Consider the following 16,242-nt stretch of genomic DNA (forward strand, 5'->3'; position numbering starts at 1 on the left):
GAGACCATTTTTCTTCTTAAGATATGAGAGCTTCAAAGCACTAGCCCGCTCTCTAAAAGCCATCTGGATATTATGCCAAATATCACAACAATTTTCTTAAAGACTGTCTATTGAAAAGATACCTAAAGATGTTAACTGAGGGGCCTGGGTCTGGAGATAAGCATTTCACTTTTCAAGGCCTGTCATTTACTCGAGGATGGGCTTTGCCAGGTCGACAGCAGTCTTGTTACCACTGCAGCGCCCCCTGTGGGCAGTGGGAGGGAGCACTCTGGAGCTAGACGGGTTGGATCCCACCCAGCTCTGCTGCTTATCTACTGTGTGACCGCAGGCCACAGCCTCAGGTTCTTTGTCTCTAAAATGGAAAAAATAACAGTGCCGTTGAATGAATGTATGGAAAGCATTACAACAGAGCCTGACACAAAGCTCTGTATATGTGTTAGCTGCCGTTGTTATTATTTCATAGAGACAGGTTAAGACACACGTCTGCTGATGAACGCCCGTCATTGTATCCTGTCCTGTTAGCAGGTTCCAACATTACTTGTAAAACATGCCCTTAGCAGCCGCAGCCATCCCTAGCTCCCTTACCTGCTTGGTCCTTGTCCAATAGTCGGCCTGAACTAAGTAAGCACTGCCACTTGCTCACGATGACATCACCTCTGCTCCCAGTGGTGAGCTCTCGGTTTGGCTACTCCATAGCATTTACAATCCTTAATCACACAGTGTCTGCTCCTTTCTTTTCTGACAGGTGACAGACTGAAGGACTTATTCCTCCAACTTATAAAATCCTTAAAGTGTTGAGACCCCAAAAGCTGCAGTTAGTATTATGAATTGCATCCAGCTAAGTACAGAGCCACTGTGGCTCAGGGTGAGTTGTTACATCACCCTCTTATTCATGGGCAGTACATAAGTAGGCACTCACTAACTGAGTTCTTACCTTGGAGTGGCTACCAGCAGGTAAGCCGAACTGGTAAAGGCAGAAGAGAGACGATGGGCTGCCCTTACCTGAATGAGAAACAGCAGGGCTTCCTGAAGTTGCAGCTTGGTAAGTGGGCTGCTGCTGAGTATGGAGGGCTCCTGGCTCTGCAGCGGCAGGAGGAGGCTCGTGGAGGCGGCAGCTGCTTCCTGGCTTCCAAGGGGCAAGAGCCCACTGTCCCTCTCCTTTGGTGGGCTGCAGGTGGGTTGTGCGAACACCATGGGGGACATGAGCAGAGAAGGAGCAGCTGTAGCAGGGATGCACTGAGGTGAGATCACCTGCTCAAAAACAAATATGTGCATGGAGGGAAGGAATAAGTAGCTACTCACTGAAACAAAAGAAACAGAGACAAAGAGGCTGCTCACTTACAAGAGTGGATATAGGTGAGTTTAAATCTTGTTCACAACTTCACTAGATGGGAAAAGCTCACAGGAGAACTGATTCCTGATCGATTCTCCATGTTTCCCTTGTTACTAAGCAGTTCTGGCATAGTCTACTGAGGTGACCCTCTTCTCACTGCACATAGAGCTTGATCTCTGAGCAACACTTCATTCTTCTGCTTTATGGCCATCACTTGGCAACGTGCATTTAGGATTGCTGGCTTTTGCCCCAGAGCTAGGTGTCTACCACTGTGACCTAAAGTTCCAACAAACTATATGAGTTGTTGGAGGTACACGCCTTCTCACCTCACTCACTGCTCACCAGGAGAGAGGCATGACTCCCGGGTCCCCACCTCCTGGGTCCTTCCTGATGGGAAGGATCTGCCTGCTTGTAGAGAGCATACATTTACTGCTTTTCTCATGGCAGGGGCAGGCCCCTGGGGGCTGGTCATGTAGAATACTGCCAATGACTTGTCCGCTTGGGCCAATCTGCCTGCCTCATTTGGCTAACAAACCTAAAACCAAGTCTCTGATAGCTTTTCCAGTTATGCAAGTGACACTTTGAATCCTGTCTGACTGACTCCTCTAGCTCTCTCTCATCTGTCTCTAACTCAGATGAGAGAAAAGAAGGCCTTATCAGCCTCGTAATGACCCACAAGAACTCGAGTTGGGGGTATAGAGGCCAATGATCTAGAGGCTGCTGTAATTTTATAATTGCTCCCTTGGTATCTTTTTGGGCAGAAACTAACCTAAAGAAAGGCAGATTGTTTAACTGTCACTATCTGCTATTACAAGGAGAGGGGCTGAGATGGACACTCCCAAAGGCGGATGGCCAGCACAGTATGGGCTGACAGAAATACTTCCTTACCCAGCACCCCACGTGTGAGCACTGAAAAGAGTTGTGCACGTAGAACGTTTATGTCCAAGTGTCAACCCCAATTTTCCCAGTGTCCAATCTAAGTCATCGGAGAGAAAAAGTCATATAAACAAGGGCACGATATTACACTGAAGTGGGGGTGAGGATTAGTGAATACTGTTTCCATAGAAATACATACCCAGATTTGAGATTTTAATGAAAAATAAACAAGAGCATCTGACTCAGTGTCTCACAGACCTAAAGACTTATGCTACAGGCTTATGACCTTGGTTTTCCAAAACAGTGGAAGATTTTTGAGGGACCGTTATAAGCTATTTGCCAAAATACGACAAACAACCAATGGTGCTGTATGTAATTGGGACAACTTCCTAATTTTTAAACCTACTGCATTTTCAATGAATTTGTATCAATCCAAATGAGAGAAAAAGTCCAATCTCCAGCTGCTACCCACAGGCAATGGAATAGCTGTGGTTTTCTCGTTGTTCTAAATTATTGATGAACATAAAGAACTGTCTTCCTTGAAGGACAAATGATCTAAAAAATCATAATGTTTTTCCCTCTCTGGAAATTTGTGTGTATGGACATGTGGGGAGGGGGGTAGATGGCATACTTATCCCTCTCTCCACCTTCATTAAACTATACAAATGATATAAACTAAAACAGGCTGAGCCTTTATGGAGTTAATGGTATATCTTTTCTGTTGACTTCAAGTCCCTCCAGGCCTGTGGGCTCTGCAGAGGCTGTGCATCTGTGCTCCTCATCACTCTGTACCCACATGTAGCACAGTGCCTGGCAAGGAGTAAGTGTTCAGAAATATTTACTGAATAAATGAACAAACAACAATTTATTACAGACAAGTATAACAAGAAGAGGTCAGATGTTTGATATCTCAGAATGATTTCAATGCAGACCATAAGTGTGCACAAAGATTAGGGTTCACCCCCCTATTGCTATGTTCTTTCTCATATCCATGTCTTCAGACCTTATAATTTTGCAAAGATTGCTAAGCAAAGAAAAGATTCTCTTTCTAGGATGGACATTAAGGTAATAACAAGATCATAGGAGGCCCTGACAAATTTCTGAATAGAAATATTCCTGGAGAACAGATTTCACTGTATTACAGTAATTCTACCCTCTACCCCCTGGGGACATTTACCTGGAAAAGAGGAGGCTGCTTGTCTGCGCTGGATGTCCTGTTAATCCAGGATTCCAAGGACTTCCCTGTTCTCGAGCTCTGGATTAGCACAGGAAATTTAGCCGCCAAGGCTGGTCGGTTGAACGTATGCAGCTGCTGCTCCTGCTGCACAGACTGCAGCCTCTGCAGTAACTCTTGAGGGGAGATCACTCCAGAACCACTGGCCTGATTGCCAGAGAAAGGGAGCATTTGTCTTGGGATTGTGGACTGTTCTTTTTCACGAGCCTGAAGTCCTAGCACCTGAGGTGGAAGGGAGCCATTGAAATATAACAGTGGTTGTTGAGCCACCCCCTTGACTGGAGTTGCAGGGGTGGCAGCAGTGAGGGCTATGCTGAAGCTTGGGGCAGCTGAGTTGGCAAGTGCTGGTGTACTGGGGTCATACTTGTTCATTACCCCTGGGGCACTCTGCAGCTTCTCTAACAGGTTCTGAGTTCTGGAAGCACTGTGCACACGATGAGAAGTCCCAGTCTTCCGGGGAGAGCCTGGGTGGGCAGGTCCAACGACATCCTCCCCAGCAGAATGGGTACTGCCATTTTTGCAGGGCTGGTTTTCAGGCAGCTCTGACAATGGGTGGAGATCTGCACTGACCAGGAGTTTCTGAATGGCTGGACATAGCTGCTTCTCAATAGGGGGTGAGTGTCTTTTGGGTTCCTCATAGGACAGGGAACGTACAACCCCCTTCCCAATCGGGAACTTCTCTTGCTGCTGCTGCTGCTGCTGGAGGGTCTGTGGAGACTCCACAGTTTCCTGACCCAAAGCTTTGTCCTGCTTCCCAAAGAGCGCTGTCAAGGACAAGTGTTGGGTTTCAGAGTCTAAGGTCTGAAACAATAAAAATGTCTCAAAATGGGTCTATATACAATTTGGTTATATGGAGGCTATGAAACATAACTTACCTAATTGATATTTCTCCTATTTATGAAGGATCGATTAGAGAGAATGAAAAAGCTTAATTATGATAAACTTCACAAAATTGAGAACTTTTTAGTGCCAATAATTTTCACAGCATTCTCCCCTACTACTCCCAAAATAGCTGTTATATTTTAGTATCTGTTGATTGATGAAATAGGACCATGATCCCTGATGAGCCGGGGGTTCACAGACTGGGAACCACTATGGTACAAAATTATATACAATAGAAAGTAGATAATCTCTTCAACAGGAAATCCATCTAACTCTACAAAGCATAAGAAGATACTAAAAATACAAAAGAATATGAAGATTCCAGAATTCCTAGTGGCTTTTCACAGAATTCTAGAAATTTAGAATGAGAAATATAAGTCATTTAATCTAACTTGATCCTTTCAACTATGTGAACTCTAAGATACCACCTACTAAGGTAGCTCTTGGTGGCTAACTGGGCTAAAATTTTTAAAAAAGAAGCCTAGAAGGCAGAACTTCCTAGAATCCTATTTCAGCAAAGAAGATTGAAGCATTCTGCATCCAATCAGAACTGCACAGCTCTGACCAACCAGAGTGGCTTTATTCTGACCAGTCAGGACAGTGCTTTTTAGACAAACCAAACTGCAATGATTTGGAGTCCTCATTTGCATGAGGATAGACAAATCAGAGACCAGTGGGGACTTCTGTCTACATAGGCCAGAGTTTACTTTCCCTTTCCCCCAAAGACTGAAGACTCCATTTCCCTGGCTCAACTGAAATCCTGAAGGTGTCTTGCAAAAGCAGAGTGGAACAGATCCACATGCACAAAGCAGACCTACACAGAATGGAACAGACCAGGGCAGAGTAGAGCAGAGCAGACCAGCACAGCACAAAGCAGATGGGTGCAGAACAGACCAGTGAGGAGCAGAGTAGAGCAGCGGTCTGGCCGCAGAGGGGCCTGGCCCAGGGCTGCCTCATAGGGGTGCTGTTTTCACAGCTGTGCTGTATCACAACTGAGCTGTTTTGCACTGAAGAAAGTTTCCATCTTCGCTGCAACCCAAATTGGAGATTCCTGTTGGCATTGAATTGGCACCAACACCGACAACTGGTTAACAATTATATACTAGTAGCTTTAAAAAGTCATCAAATCATAAAATCTACATAGGCCTGGCCAGTCACAAAGCTGCTTCCTTCCTACTCTGTATCATCTCTGCCCCTTTCTGTTGCTTTCTTTATTATTGGCCTGAGATAATAGGAGCTTCATTCTCAAAGCAACATATTCCCATTTCTCTATTAAAACAACAAATTCCCATGGAAAGCAAATAATAAAAGAAAGCAAAATAATTAGAAAAGACTTATTTTTTTTTTAAATCCAATACAAGGCCTTCATTAGCCAGTCAAAATGTCTTTTGGCTCCATGTTAATTTTCAAAACTGATTTAAACCAATTCCTTAAAAGAGCTTTAATGAGGAATACTCATAAAAAATGGAAATAGCCACATTTTATTTATAATCAGTGGGACTCTCAGATTAGCAATTTTGTTAATGCTTTACTATTCTGAAATATATATTCACATATATGGATATTCATACAAAAACCATCATCACATTTGTAATTAGATGCAAATACAATGACAGATCAACAGGTCTATAGGGGACGTCCACACCACTCCTTAGGCTCGGAACCCCATTCTGTAGACACAGTGGCCTAACACCGAACCTAGCACTACAAGGGAGGTGCTCAGAAATGTTAAACTGAATTTTGTTGCTGTGGCTGTTGTGTTCACAGTGGCCTTTGGAAAACCATCAACTTCAGCTGAATATGGGCCTCATGGGTAATATTGCTCTCAACACTGATGATGTTATTAGACTGCTGTTTTTAAAAAAAAAAAATACAAACTAATCCTCTAAGGAGTCCAAGTCCCCAAGAGATTAGCACAGTGAATGCCAAAAGTAAAAATTTTAACCCCTTCTGAGGAAGAGTACATTATCAGTAATAATAAAACTCTAACTTGAAATCTCTCTTCTGTGGATTTACCTTAAAGCATCCTGGCACAGCACCAGGACCCCCCTTCACTGGGCTCTGGGTGGAAATCGGTTGGAGCCCCACACTGACACCTCGCACGAACAGCAGGGAACTGCGTACCTGGACAGGCCAAGCTATGCGCTGCTGCTGGTTCTCACCGGGCTTCACTGGAATTGGTTTGATGAGATTGGGGTTGTTGTAAATGGCGGATGAACTGGTTATTTGTTTTGGTTCAGAACAGGTTTTACACTGAAATGGAAAAAAGAACCTCATTTTTCATGTATAAGAAGCTTTTTTTCCTTGTAAAAAGGACATACTTTCCTTCTTGCTCTTTATTTTATCTAATTGGTAGCTATTTTTTTATACAGCTTCATGTACAAGAGAAAATCTCTTAATTTTTTTCTGACTGAACTACATTTGAGTATTAATAAAATTTAAATGTAATTTTTCTTAGTTGGACAATTCAGTGCTCTAAAATATTACCAACAGCATCAGCCTGCAAGACCTAGAGGATCTTAGATAGTTGGATACTTGAAAGGCTGTTGATATGCTTAAGAAGTAAAAGTTTAAATATATAGTCTAGTGATTTTCAATGATAAACAATGATAGAAACTATTCCTTAAATATCACGTCTGCATTGCAGTAGGGTTTTATTCACCCATTATCAGTTGATTTAAAATTGGAGAGTTGCATCATCAAAGTAACTAACCCTTTCTGGTCTACAAACCAAAAAGTAAAGCTGACTCAAACTATTGATTTTAAAATTACTAACATCATCTTTATTTAATAAGTGACTTTTTGGATAAACAGAATAATTCAAATCTAAGTGTTCTGAGCCACTCACTACAAATTAGAATTTCACAGAGAAAGAGACAAGAGACATGCTGCATCATTTCAAACACTGAATCATCACCATGCATTAATCTAACCAACCGTGCAATTGCTTACACAGCAGGGTTCACAACAGAAAGGGCACAGCAGTGATGTCGGTGTCTAACTTGTTACAACACCAAATACAACAGAGTGTATCAACGCTACCTTCCGCACTACAGATTTGCTATTCGTTGTCAATTTCAACCATATAGTCAAAGCCTCAGGTCAGAAAACATTTCACACTGGAATGTGCCATAAACACAACCTCGGCCCTCAGAAATGCAATGGCCCTCGAACTCCGATGTGTCCAATGTGTTCTGCAGTTACTGGGTTGCATTTTCTAGTTCAAGGACACAGAGTACAGGGTCAATTAGCACCATGTTCCTTTGGGTTTGTACAGTTAACTGTCCAAAAACTAATTATTTTCTTCCAAGAATTCTGTAAATAATTCGGATTTGACACTAGTATTAAATGGGATATAAAGTCACTTTATGAATCATAAAATGTTATTTCTAATTCTTAGGTGAATGATGGTGGTTAGTAGTATGGCTACATGGACTAACTGGCCTAGCTTTCCAAGACATGGCTAAGTAACACAAGACAAGAGTACAGACTAAGATAATAGTCACTTACAAAATTATAGCATGATAAGACTTCAATATCTGCTTCCTTTAAAAAAAAAGCTTAGCCCTGGCTGGTGTGGTTCTATGGACTGAGTGCCAGCCTGTGAACCAAAGCATCGCTAGTTTGATTCCCAGTCAGGGAACATGCCTGGGTTGGGGGCCAGGTCCCTGGTAGGGGGTGTGTGAGAGGCAACCACACATTGATGGTCCTCTCCTTCTCTTTCTCCCTCCCCCTCTCTAAAGATAAATAAATAAAATCTTTTTTAAAAAAAAGAAAGAAAGCTTACTTTCATTGAACGACCCTTCTATACTTCTTCCTTCTCTTTATGTTCAAGAACCTTGAATTTTAAGTTAGAAAAAACAGATTTTTCCCACCTTTGCTATGCACATATCCATATGGGCCAAGAAGCTGCTCTATCTCTTGCTTGGATAAGCCCAGATAGACTTTTCTGAGTAAAATTTTCGGGAAGTGTTTTGTAGGTCACCGCAGTTGTCTACCTATCTATGCCTTGCTTGTATATAAACATCACTCTCTATCAAATTGCCAGAATTAAACATCATCCACCTCAATAGTCTGTAACTCATTTTCCAGTTGTTTAATTTTCTGTGCTTCTCTTGACCCAACTTTAAATTACTTGGATGAAAACACAGTTTTGGGAAAAGTTATAATGGATTCTTCATAGAGAACCTGAGGGAATTCTTTAAAGCCTTAAAAACCATGTTCCAAAATTGTATTTTATCACACACAGACACACAAATATATTACCTACACCAAGAGAAGAATGAAGGAAAATACACCCAAAGTGTTAAAAAGTAGTTATCTTTGGGGTATAGGATTACAGGTGGTCTTTATTTTCTTTTTTATACTTTTTTGAATTTTCTCATTGAACATCAAAAGATACTTAATAATTTAATTTCATAAAGATAACAGATCACAGCTATTTCCAGAAGAGAACTGTTAATTCTTGCCTAAAACCAGAAGACACTAAAGAATCCTTTTGTGAATTCCAAGAACCTAATTGTGTAGCCTACAGGTCTCTTCCGGCTGGGTTCACATTTTCACTGAGCTTTGGTTCTTTTACAGTTTGTCTGTATCTCAACTAGAAGGGAGGAAGTAAAGTAGATGACACTCAAATTAACATCATTGCTACTTTACAGCAGATTCACAGAAAGTTGTTTCTTAAGAGAGAAAGTATAAAATATTAACCCAAATAAGTTTTCAAATAATTTTGTTAACTTCATGTAAAAAGTTGTATCTGGTATCACTAGGCTTCACTTTACCAGCATTACATACCTCTAGCACAAAATGTTTCCTCCTCTAACTTGTTGGGATTTTAAGAATTTTAACTTAAGAATTTTAGAGTTAGAAAGGATCTCAGAAGTCATTTAGTTGAATACTTATACAGAGAAGTAAATTGTTTTAATACTATCCCCAATATGCAAACTCATTCAATCTCTTCTTGAATACTTCCAAAAATGAAAAATTCACTTCTTCACAACAAGAACTCTAAGAAAAAATTTTGTTTCCTTTTTCTTTTCCCCCTTTCCCCTTTCCCCCGTTCCTGTATTTCAGAACCATTTGGCTCATGACCACATTTTCTGAAACGTCCATTGGTGTGTGGGAGAGGAGAAAACACAAACACAAGGCAAACACAGGGATGCAGTGGATGTTAATGGGGAGCATGAGCATCTGGGTGGGTAGATCAGAAGTACTACGATGGACAAAGAACATGTGAAATGGGCCTTGAACAACTGATATTTTATAGGTAAAGAAGGAAAGGTGATGGCAGGGGAGAAGGCATGAAGGCACTTTCAGGCAGCAAGATTCTTACTCTGTTTGGCAGGAGTTTCAAATATTTGTAGGGGGCAGTGTGGGTAGAAGGTATGGGGTTAGAAGAACCATCTGAGGCCATGTGATAGAAGGCTGGAAGGGCCTACAGGTGCATGCATACTAGTCAATGAGAAAACAAGAAGGATTTATACCATGGCAGTAACATGATCATACAGTTATATCATCTGGCTGTAAATGGCAGAAAGAAGTTCTCCTGTTCTTTTCCTCACAGTTGTAGTAATTAACATTAAATTCATGAAATGTATTTTATTGAATATCTGCACTTCCTGTCAACATTGCCAGAACCAATCTGTTGGAGCATAATGATGAACAGAACATTGTTTCGACCTGAATAAGTTAACACTATAGCAGGAGAAGTTGACTGAACTGTAACAAATGAGGAAGAACAAAATAAATTCTAAATACTTATTGACTGGTGAGTTCAGGGGAAAGAATCATGAATTTGAATGAAGTGATCTGGGAAAACTCCACATAAAATGTGACATTTTAACTGGGCCTTGAAAGATACGTAGAGTCTGAAAGGCAAATAAAATGAAAGCAAAATCTTTCCAAGCGGTAGGTACAGTATAAAGTGAAGTCTCCAAAGCCAGGCTGAGTGTATGTGTGTGTTCAGTGTTATTTTATGAGACAGTCAAGTGTAGCTACAAGAGGAGGCACTGGAGATGCTCAGGAAACAAAGTTTATTATAATTATAGGTCCTAGAAACAGGTGGCACAGCTCACCACACAGGGGCCATGTGGGGAAGCCTCACAGTGGTCAGGAGGGAGGAAACAGGAGGAAGGGAAAGCCAAAACTAGAGCCATTGCTGAAATATCTGCACCTGGACTAGTTAGTCTGAATAATTTCAGCAGGGTACCAGCTATAGGAGAGGACCCTGCCCTGAGATGAGTAAAGTGGAGGAACATTGTCTCGTGGGTGGTGTAGCCTGGCCAGATACTGAAGGGATGGCTCTGGAAGTACAATGAATAAAGTATAATTAATTATTTGACTACTTGTCAAGTCATTATGATGCCCTTTTAAAGACTCTTGCAAAATTAAACAAAGTAACTAATATAGAAATAGTTGGTACTGGCTCAACTGGAATTAAAGCTTCTCTGTCCAAGCCCTATGATAGGATGATGAAACTGGTGTATTCATATTTGTATACACATTCATTCATTCATTTAACAGCCATTTATTTAGCACTTATACGCCAGGAACTTTTAAGAAAACTGAATATAAAGATGAATAAGTGATGTTCTCTTAGGTTTTATGTGGCCAATAAATAATAAATGCAAATATTAAACAGATACTTTCTTTTTTCTTTCTCTCTCCTCTCAGCACACACATACACACACTGTACTGTTTATATTTCATAATGTTTTTACACCTTAAAAATCTTCTGTGTGGGGACAAACTGCACCTCACTGTGCTTTCTGACTCTTAGAGCCAAGGGCCTAGCCAGAAACACGCCTTCAATATGCAACCTACCATTTATGCTACTTATTCCCTATACATTTTCCTCCTCTATCCCCCTCCACTGTCTGCTGATAGCCCTTCATATGATCTCCATTTCTGTGATTCTGTTCCTGCTCTAGTTGTTTGCTAAGTTTTTGTTCTTTTTAGGTTCAGTTGTTAATAGTTGTGAGTTTGTTGTCCTTCTACTATTTATATTTTTAATTTTCTTTTTCTTAAATAAGTCCCTTTTTTCATATAAGGGAAAATAAGTCCCTTACATTTGATATAATAAGGGCTTGGTGATGTTGAACTCCTTTAACTTGACCTTATCTGGGAAGCACTTTATCTGCCCTTCCATTCTTTTTTTAATATATTTTATTGATTATGCCATTAGTTGTCCGACTCCCCTCCTTCACCCCCTCCATCCTGCATATACCCTCTCTCACCCACATTTCCCCCCTTTAGTTCATGTCCATGCATCATAAGTTCTTTAATTCTACATTTCCCACGCTACTCTTGCCCTCCCCCTATTTTCTCTCCACCGTCTATGCTATTTATTTTCTGTACCTTCTCCCTCTCACTCCCCTGTTGCTAACCTTCATGTGATCTTCATTTCTGTGGCTCTGCTCCTGTTTTAGGAGTCTGCTTAGTTTGCTTTTGTGTTGGGGTGGTTAATAACTGTGTTTGCTGTCCATTTACTGTTCATATTTTTTATCTTCTTTTTCTTAGATAAGACCCTTTAACATTTCTTATACTAAGGCTTTATCTGCTCTTCCATTCTAAATGAAAGCTTTGCTGAATAGAGCAATCTTGGATGTAGGTCCTTGCCTTTCATGACTTGAAATACTTCTTTCCAGCCCCTTCTTGCCTGTAAGGTCTCTTTTGAGAAATCAGCTGAGAGACTGATGGGAACTCCTTTGTAGGTGACTGTCCCCTTATCTCTTACTGCTTCTGAAATTCTCTCTTTCATTTTAATTTTGGTAATGTAATTATGATGTGCCTCGGTGTGTTATTCCTTGGGTCCACCTTCTTTGGGACTCTCTGAGCTTCCTGGACTTCCTGGAAGTCTATTTCCTTTGCCAGATTGGGGACGTTCTCCTTTATTATTTGTTGAAATAAGTTTCCACTTGTTTCTCTTCCTCTTCTCCTTCTAGTACCCCTATAATTTGGAATTTGGAATGTTTAAAGATGTCCTGGAGGTTCCTAAGCCTCTCCTCTTTTTGAATTTGTTTCTTCATTCTTTTCTGTTTCATTGTTTTTTTTTTCCTTCTGATCCACTCCATTGATTTGAGTCCCAGTTTTCTTTCCATCGCTATTGGTTCCCTGTGCATTTTCCTTCATTTCACTTAATTTAGCCTTCATTTTTTTAAATCTAATTTGCAACCAAAATCAACCAGTTCTGTGAGCATTCTGATCACCAGTGTTTTGAACTGTGCATCTGATAGGTTGGCTACCTCTTGGTCGCTTAAAAGTATTGGCTCTGGGGCTTTGATTTGTTCTGCTGATTGAGCCATTTTTGGTCAGGTTGCGCCTGTTACATCTGAAGGGCAGAGCCTTAGGTGTTCACCAGGGTGGGGCAACCCAGTTGCTGGGTTGTGATGCTGTATGTGGGGGTAGGGTCAGAGAGGGAGCAATGGTGTTTGTTCTGCGCTCTCTTGGATTTCAGTCCCCTCTGCTGCTTCCCACAAGCAAACAGGGCTCTTCTGGTGCTGGTTCCTGGGTGGGTGGGCTTGTGTATGTTCTAGGACCCTGTGGGTCTCTCCAGTGAACTCTCCTGTGAGGCTGGGAGCCTTTCCTGGCACCTCAACCCCTGAAAGTTTTTTTAATCGGTGCTTTAAGGCTTTATTTCCCATCACTGGAGCCCTGCATTGCGTCTTCTGTCTCACTGCCCATTTTTTGCCTGATTTATCTGTGGGAAAATGTGTGTCTGCAGTCAGCCAAGTGCCTTGTGCGCCTTACTGGGTTTGCTGGTTTCCTTTGCGCACTCTGGTTGCTAACCACTGCCTTTTCCTGCTGGGATCCCTCTCTGCTGGCTGCCAACTGCACCCCTCTTACCAGTCTGGATGAATGGTTCGTTGTTGTTGGACTTTGGTACAGTTCAATTTTCTGTCTGTTCCGGTTGTGTTTTTGTTTCTAAATCTTTGTTGTCCTTAAATCTGGTTGAGTGAGGAGGTACAGTATTTCCACCTACATCTCCATCTTGGCTGGAAATCCTGCCCTTCCATTCTAAATGAAAGCTTTGCTGAATAGAATAATCTTGAATGTAGGTCCTTGCCTTTCACGATTGGAATATTTCCTTCCAGCCCCTTCTTGCCTGTAAGATGTCTTTTGAGGATCCAGCTGACAGTCTTATGGGAACTCCTTTGTAGGTAACTGTCTTCTTTTTTCTTGCTGCTTTTAAGAGTCTTTCCTTCATTTTAATCTTGGGTAATGTAACTATGATGTGCCTTGGTGTGTTCCTCCTTGGGTCCAACTTTTTGTGACTCTCTAAGCTTCCTGGACTTTCTGGAAGCCTATTTTCTTTGCCAGATTGGGGAAGTTCTCCTTCATTATTTGTTCAAATAACTTTTCCAGTTGTTGCTCTTCCTCTTTTCCTTCTGGAACCCCTATAATTTGAATGTTGGGACATTTAAAGTTGTCCTGGAGGTTCCTAAGCCTCTCCATTTTTTGAATTCTTGTTTCTTTATTTTGTTCTGGTTGACTGTTTGCTTTTTCCTTCTGGTCCAAATCATTGATTTGAGTCCCAGTTTCCTTCCCTTCACTGTTGGTTCCCAGCATATTTTCCTTTATTTCACTCTTCATAGCCTTCATTTTGTTTTCTATTTTGTGACCATACTCACCCAATTCCAGTGTTTTGATTAGCAGTGTTTTGAACTGTGTATCTGATAAGCTTGGCTATCTCTTCATCAGTTAGTTGTATTTTTTGTGGAGCTTTGATCTGTTCTTTCATTTGGGCCATTTCTTTTTTGTCTCTGCTAGTAGTAAGGGGCAGAGCCTTAGGTGTTCACCAGGGTGGGGTAACCCACGTTGCTGCGTTGTGGTGCTGTATATAGGGGAGGGGTCTGAGAGGGAACAGTGCTACTTGCTCTGCTCTCTTCATGCTTTCAGTCACTTTCCGTGCTACCCACAAGCAAATTGGGCCCTTGTGGTGCTGATTCCCGGATGAGTGAGTTTGTGTATGTTCTAGGATCATGTGGGTCTCTCCAATGAACTCTCCTGTGAGTCTGGGAGTTTCTCCTGCTGCCTCAACCCCTACAGGTGTTTTCAGTCAGAGGTTTTGAGCTTTACTTCCCCACACTGGAACCCTGGGTTGTACAGTCTGTTTTGCTCGCCAGTTGTTCCTTCCAGTGTATCCGCATGCAAATGTGGGACCAAGGAGTCTGCTAGCTGCCACCTTGCCATGAGTCCTCTCTGCTCACTTGTCTCCCCCTACAGGTCCTGATGAATGTTTCTTCTTTAACTCTTTGGTTGTTGGACTTCGTACCGTTTGATTTTCTTTCAGTTCTGTTTTTTTTTTTTTTTAATTTGTTGTCCTTTTGGTTGTGTGAGGATGCACAGTGTGTCTACCTATGCCTCCATCTTGGCCAGAAGTCAAAATGCTAAATTATTTTCCACTGAACTACCAATTTTCAGAGGAAAAATCTAGTGTCCTAGTACCTCCAAGAATAGATAATAATTATTTTTGTTTTGTTTTATATTTTTGGTTGCTCTCTATCATCATCATGAACTCATAGATTTTATATACTCAGTGGACTTCAATTCATTGCAACCATTCTTGTTGACAGAATTTTTCTCTCTGGTTAGTGGTCCCTTCAAGCTGACTACTGTACCCCTTTCTGATAACCATATTTCTTGATTTTCATACCCCAGACCTGGAATCAGGAGTTTCCTTAAAGAGCTCTGATACCTTTTATGAGGAAATAGTATTTAGAAACAATAATCTGGGGACTAGAGGTGTATGCTACTGGGTTGCCATTTATTTATAGGTCTTTTCAGGGAAAAAGTTAAGAGCTACATCTTTAAGAAATAAAACGTCAACTAATTGTGACGTTTCCAATTAAAATGAACATTATACAGCTTTAACCTAATTTATTTTTTTCTCCTACACTTAAGTTTTTGTTCTGACCACAAAGTTGGCCCTTGAACAACACAGGTTTGAACTATGTGGATCTACTTATATGCAATTTTTTCAATAAATACGTGTATTTTTTCTTCCTTGTGATTTTCCTTAATAACATCTTTTCTCTATCTTTTCATTGCAAGAATACAGTATATAATACATATAATATACAAAATATGTGTTAATTTACTGTTTATGTTATTGGTAAGTCTTCCAGTCAATATTAGGCTCTTAGTTACCATATTTTTCTGACTACAAGATGCACCCCAAGAGGTGGCCTGGCTGGGTGCATGAGCCTGTAACTTGGGGAGCGAGAGCTTTGTGGAACACCCGGGGACCACACGAATAGACCCGGAGAGAATGTGGGCACCTCAGGAGACCCAGAGACACACTGGTAAACCTGGAATGAGAGCTTGCACCTCCAGAGACCTGGAGATTGCACCTGTACACCAGAGTGAGCACCTGAGCCTCCAGAGACCCAGAGACCACACTGGTAAATCTGGAGAGGGCGCATGTGCCTCAGGAGATCTAGAGCCCACATCTGTAAACCCACACCTCAGCCTACTACAGCAAGCAAAAACAGAAAAACTGGTTTGGCCAGTTTGAAACCAGCAAGAGGTTTTTGTTGTTGTTTTTGTTTTTTGTTGTTTGATTTTTAAAGTAATTTTTTATTTTTAAATTTTTATCTCTCAATTACTTTTGCTTCTCTTTCCTTCTTTCTTGTCTTATTCCTTCTTCCTCTCTTTCCAATTTGATCTCTTCTACCTTCCTTAGACTGCTTTTTAAAAAAAAATACCCACAAATGAGACAAAAAAACCTGGAACTGTGAAAAGACCAGAGTTGGGCCCAAAGAGGGGGCATCCCAACAGCTGAGACAGAAAGACGAATTTCAATTTGCTATTACAGAGAACCTGCAAGATACTGCATATTTGTGTTATTATTTTTACATTATTCTTATGTCTTTTATTTGAATAATATTTTTGTACTCCTCTTCTTTCTGTTTAGTGT

At 41.1% G+C, this 16,242-nt stretch overlaps 1 protein-coding gene across 5 annotated transcripts in view; it reads right to left on the reverse strand.

Annotated features, from left to right (window-relative positions):
- DCP1B (decapping mRNA 1B) overlaps positions 1–16,242 on the reverse strand; it is a 77,965-nt gene that overhangs the window by 12,879 nt on the left and 48,844 nt on the right. For 4 of the 5 annotated variants that reach the window (XM_037148602.2, XM_037148606.2, XM_037148605.2 and 1 more), the window contains exons 6-8: positions 6,450–6,578; positions 3,387–4,244; positions 1,003–1,251 (exon numbers count right to left, since the gene is read on the reverse strand). In XM_037148602.2, the coding sequence (XP_037004497.2) occupies positions 1,003–1,251; positions 3,387–4,244; positions 6,450–6,578 (1,236 nt within the window). Of the gene's footprint in view, positions 1–1,002; positions 1,252–3,386; positions 4,245–6,341; positions 6,579–16,242 lie in introns of all 5 variants that reach the window. The other variant, XM_053662792.1, reaches the window with a different exon arrangement.

Source organism: Artibeus jamaicensis, unplaced genomic scaffold (genome assembly GCF_021234435.1).
Source record: "Artibeus jamaicensis isolate MK-2021 breed Jamaican fruit bat unplaced genomic scaffold, CSHL_Jam_final contig_1028, whole genome shotgun sequence".
Lineage (NCBI taxonomy): Eukaryota > Metazoa > Chordata > Mammalia > Chiroptera > Phyllostomidae > Artibeus > Artibeus jamaicensis.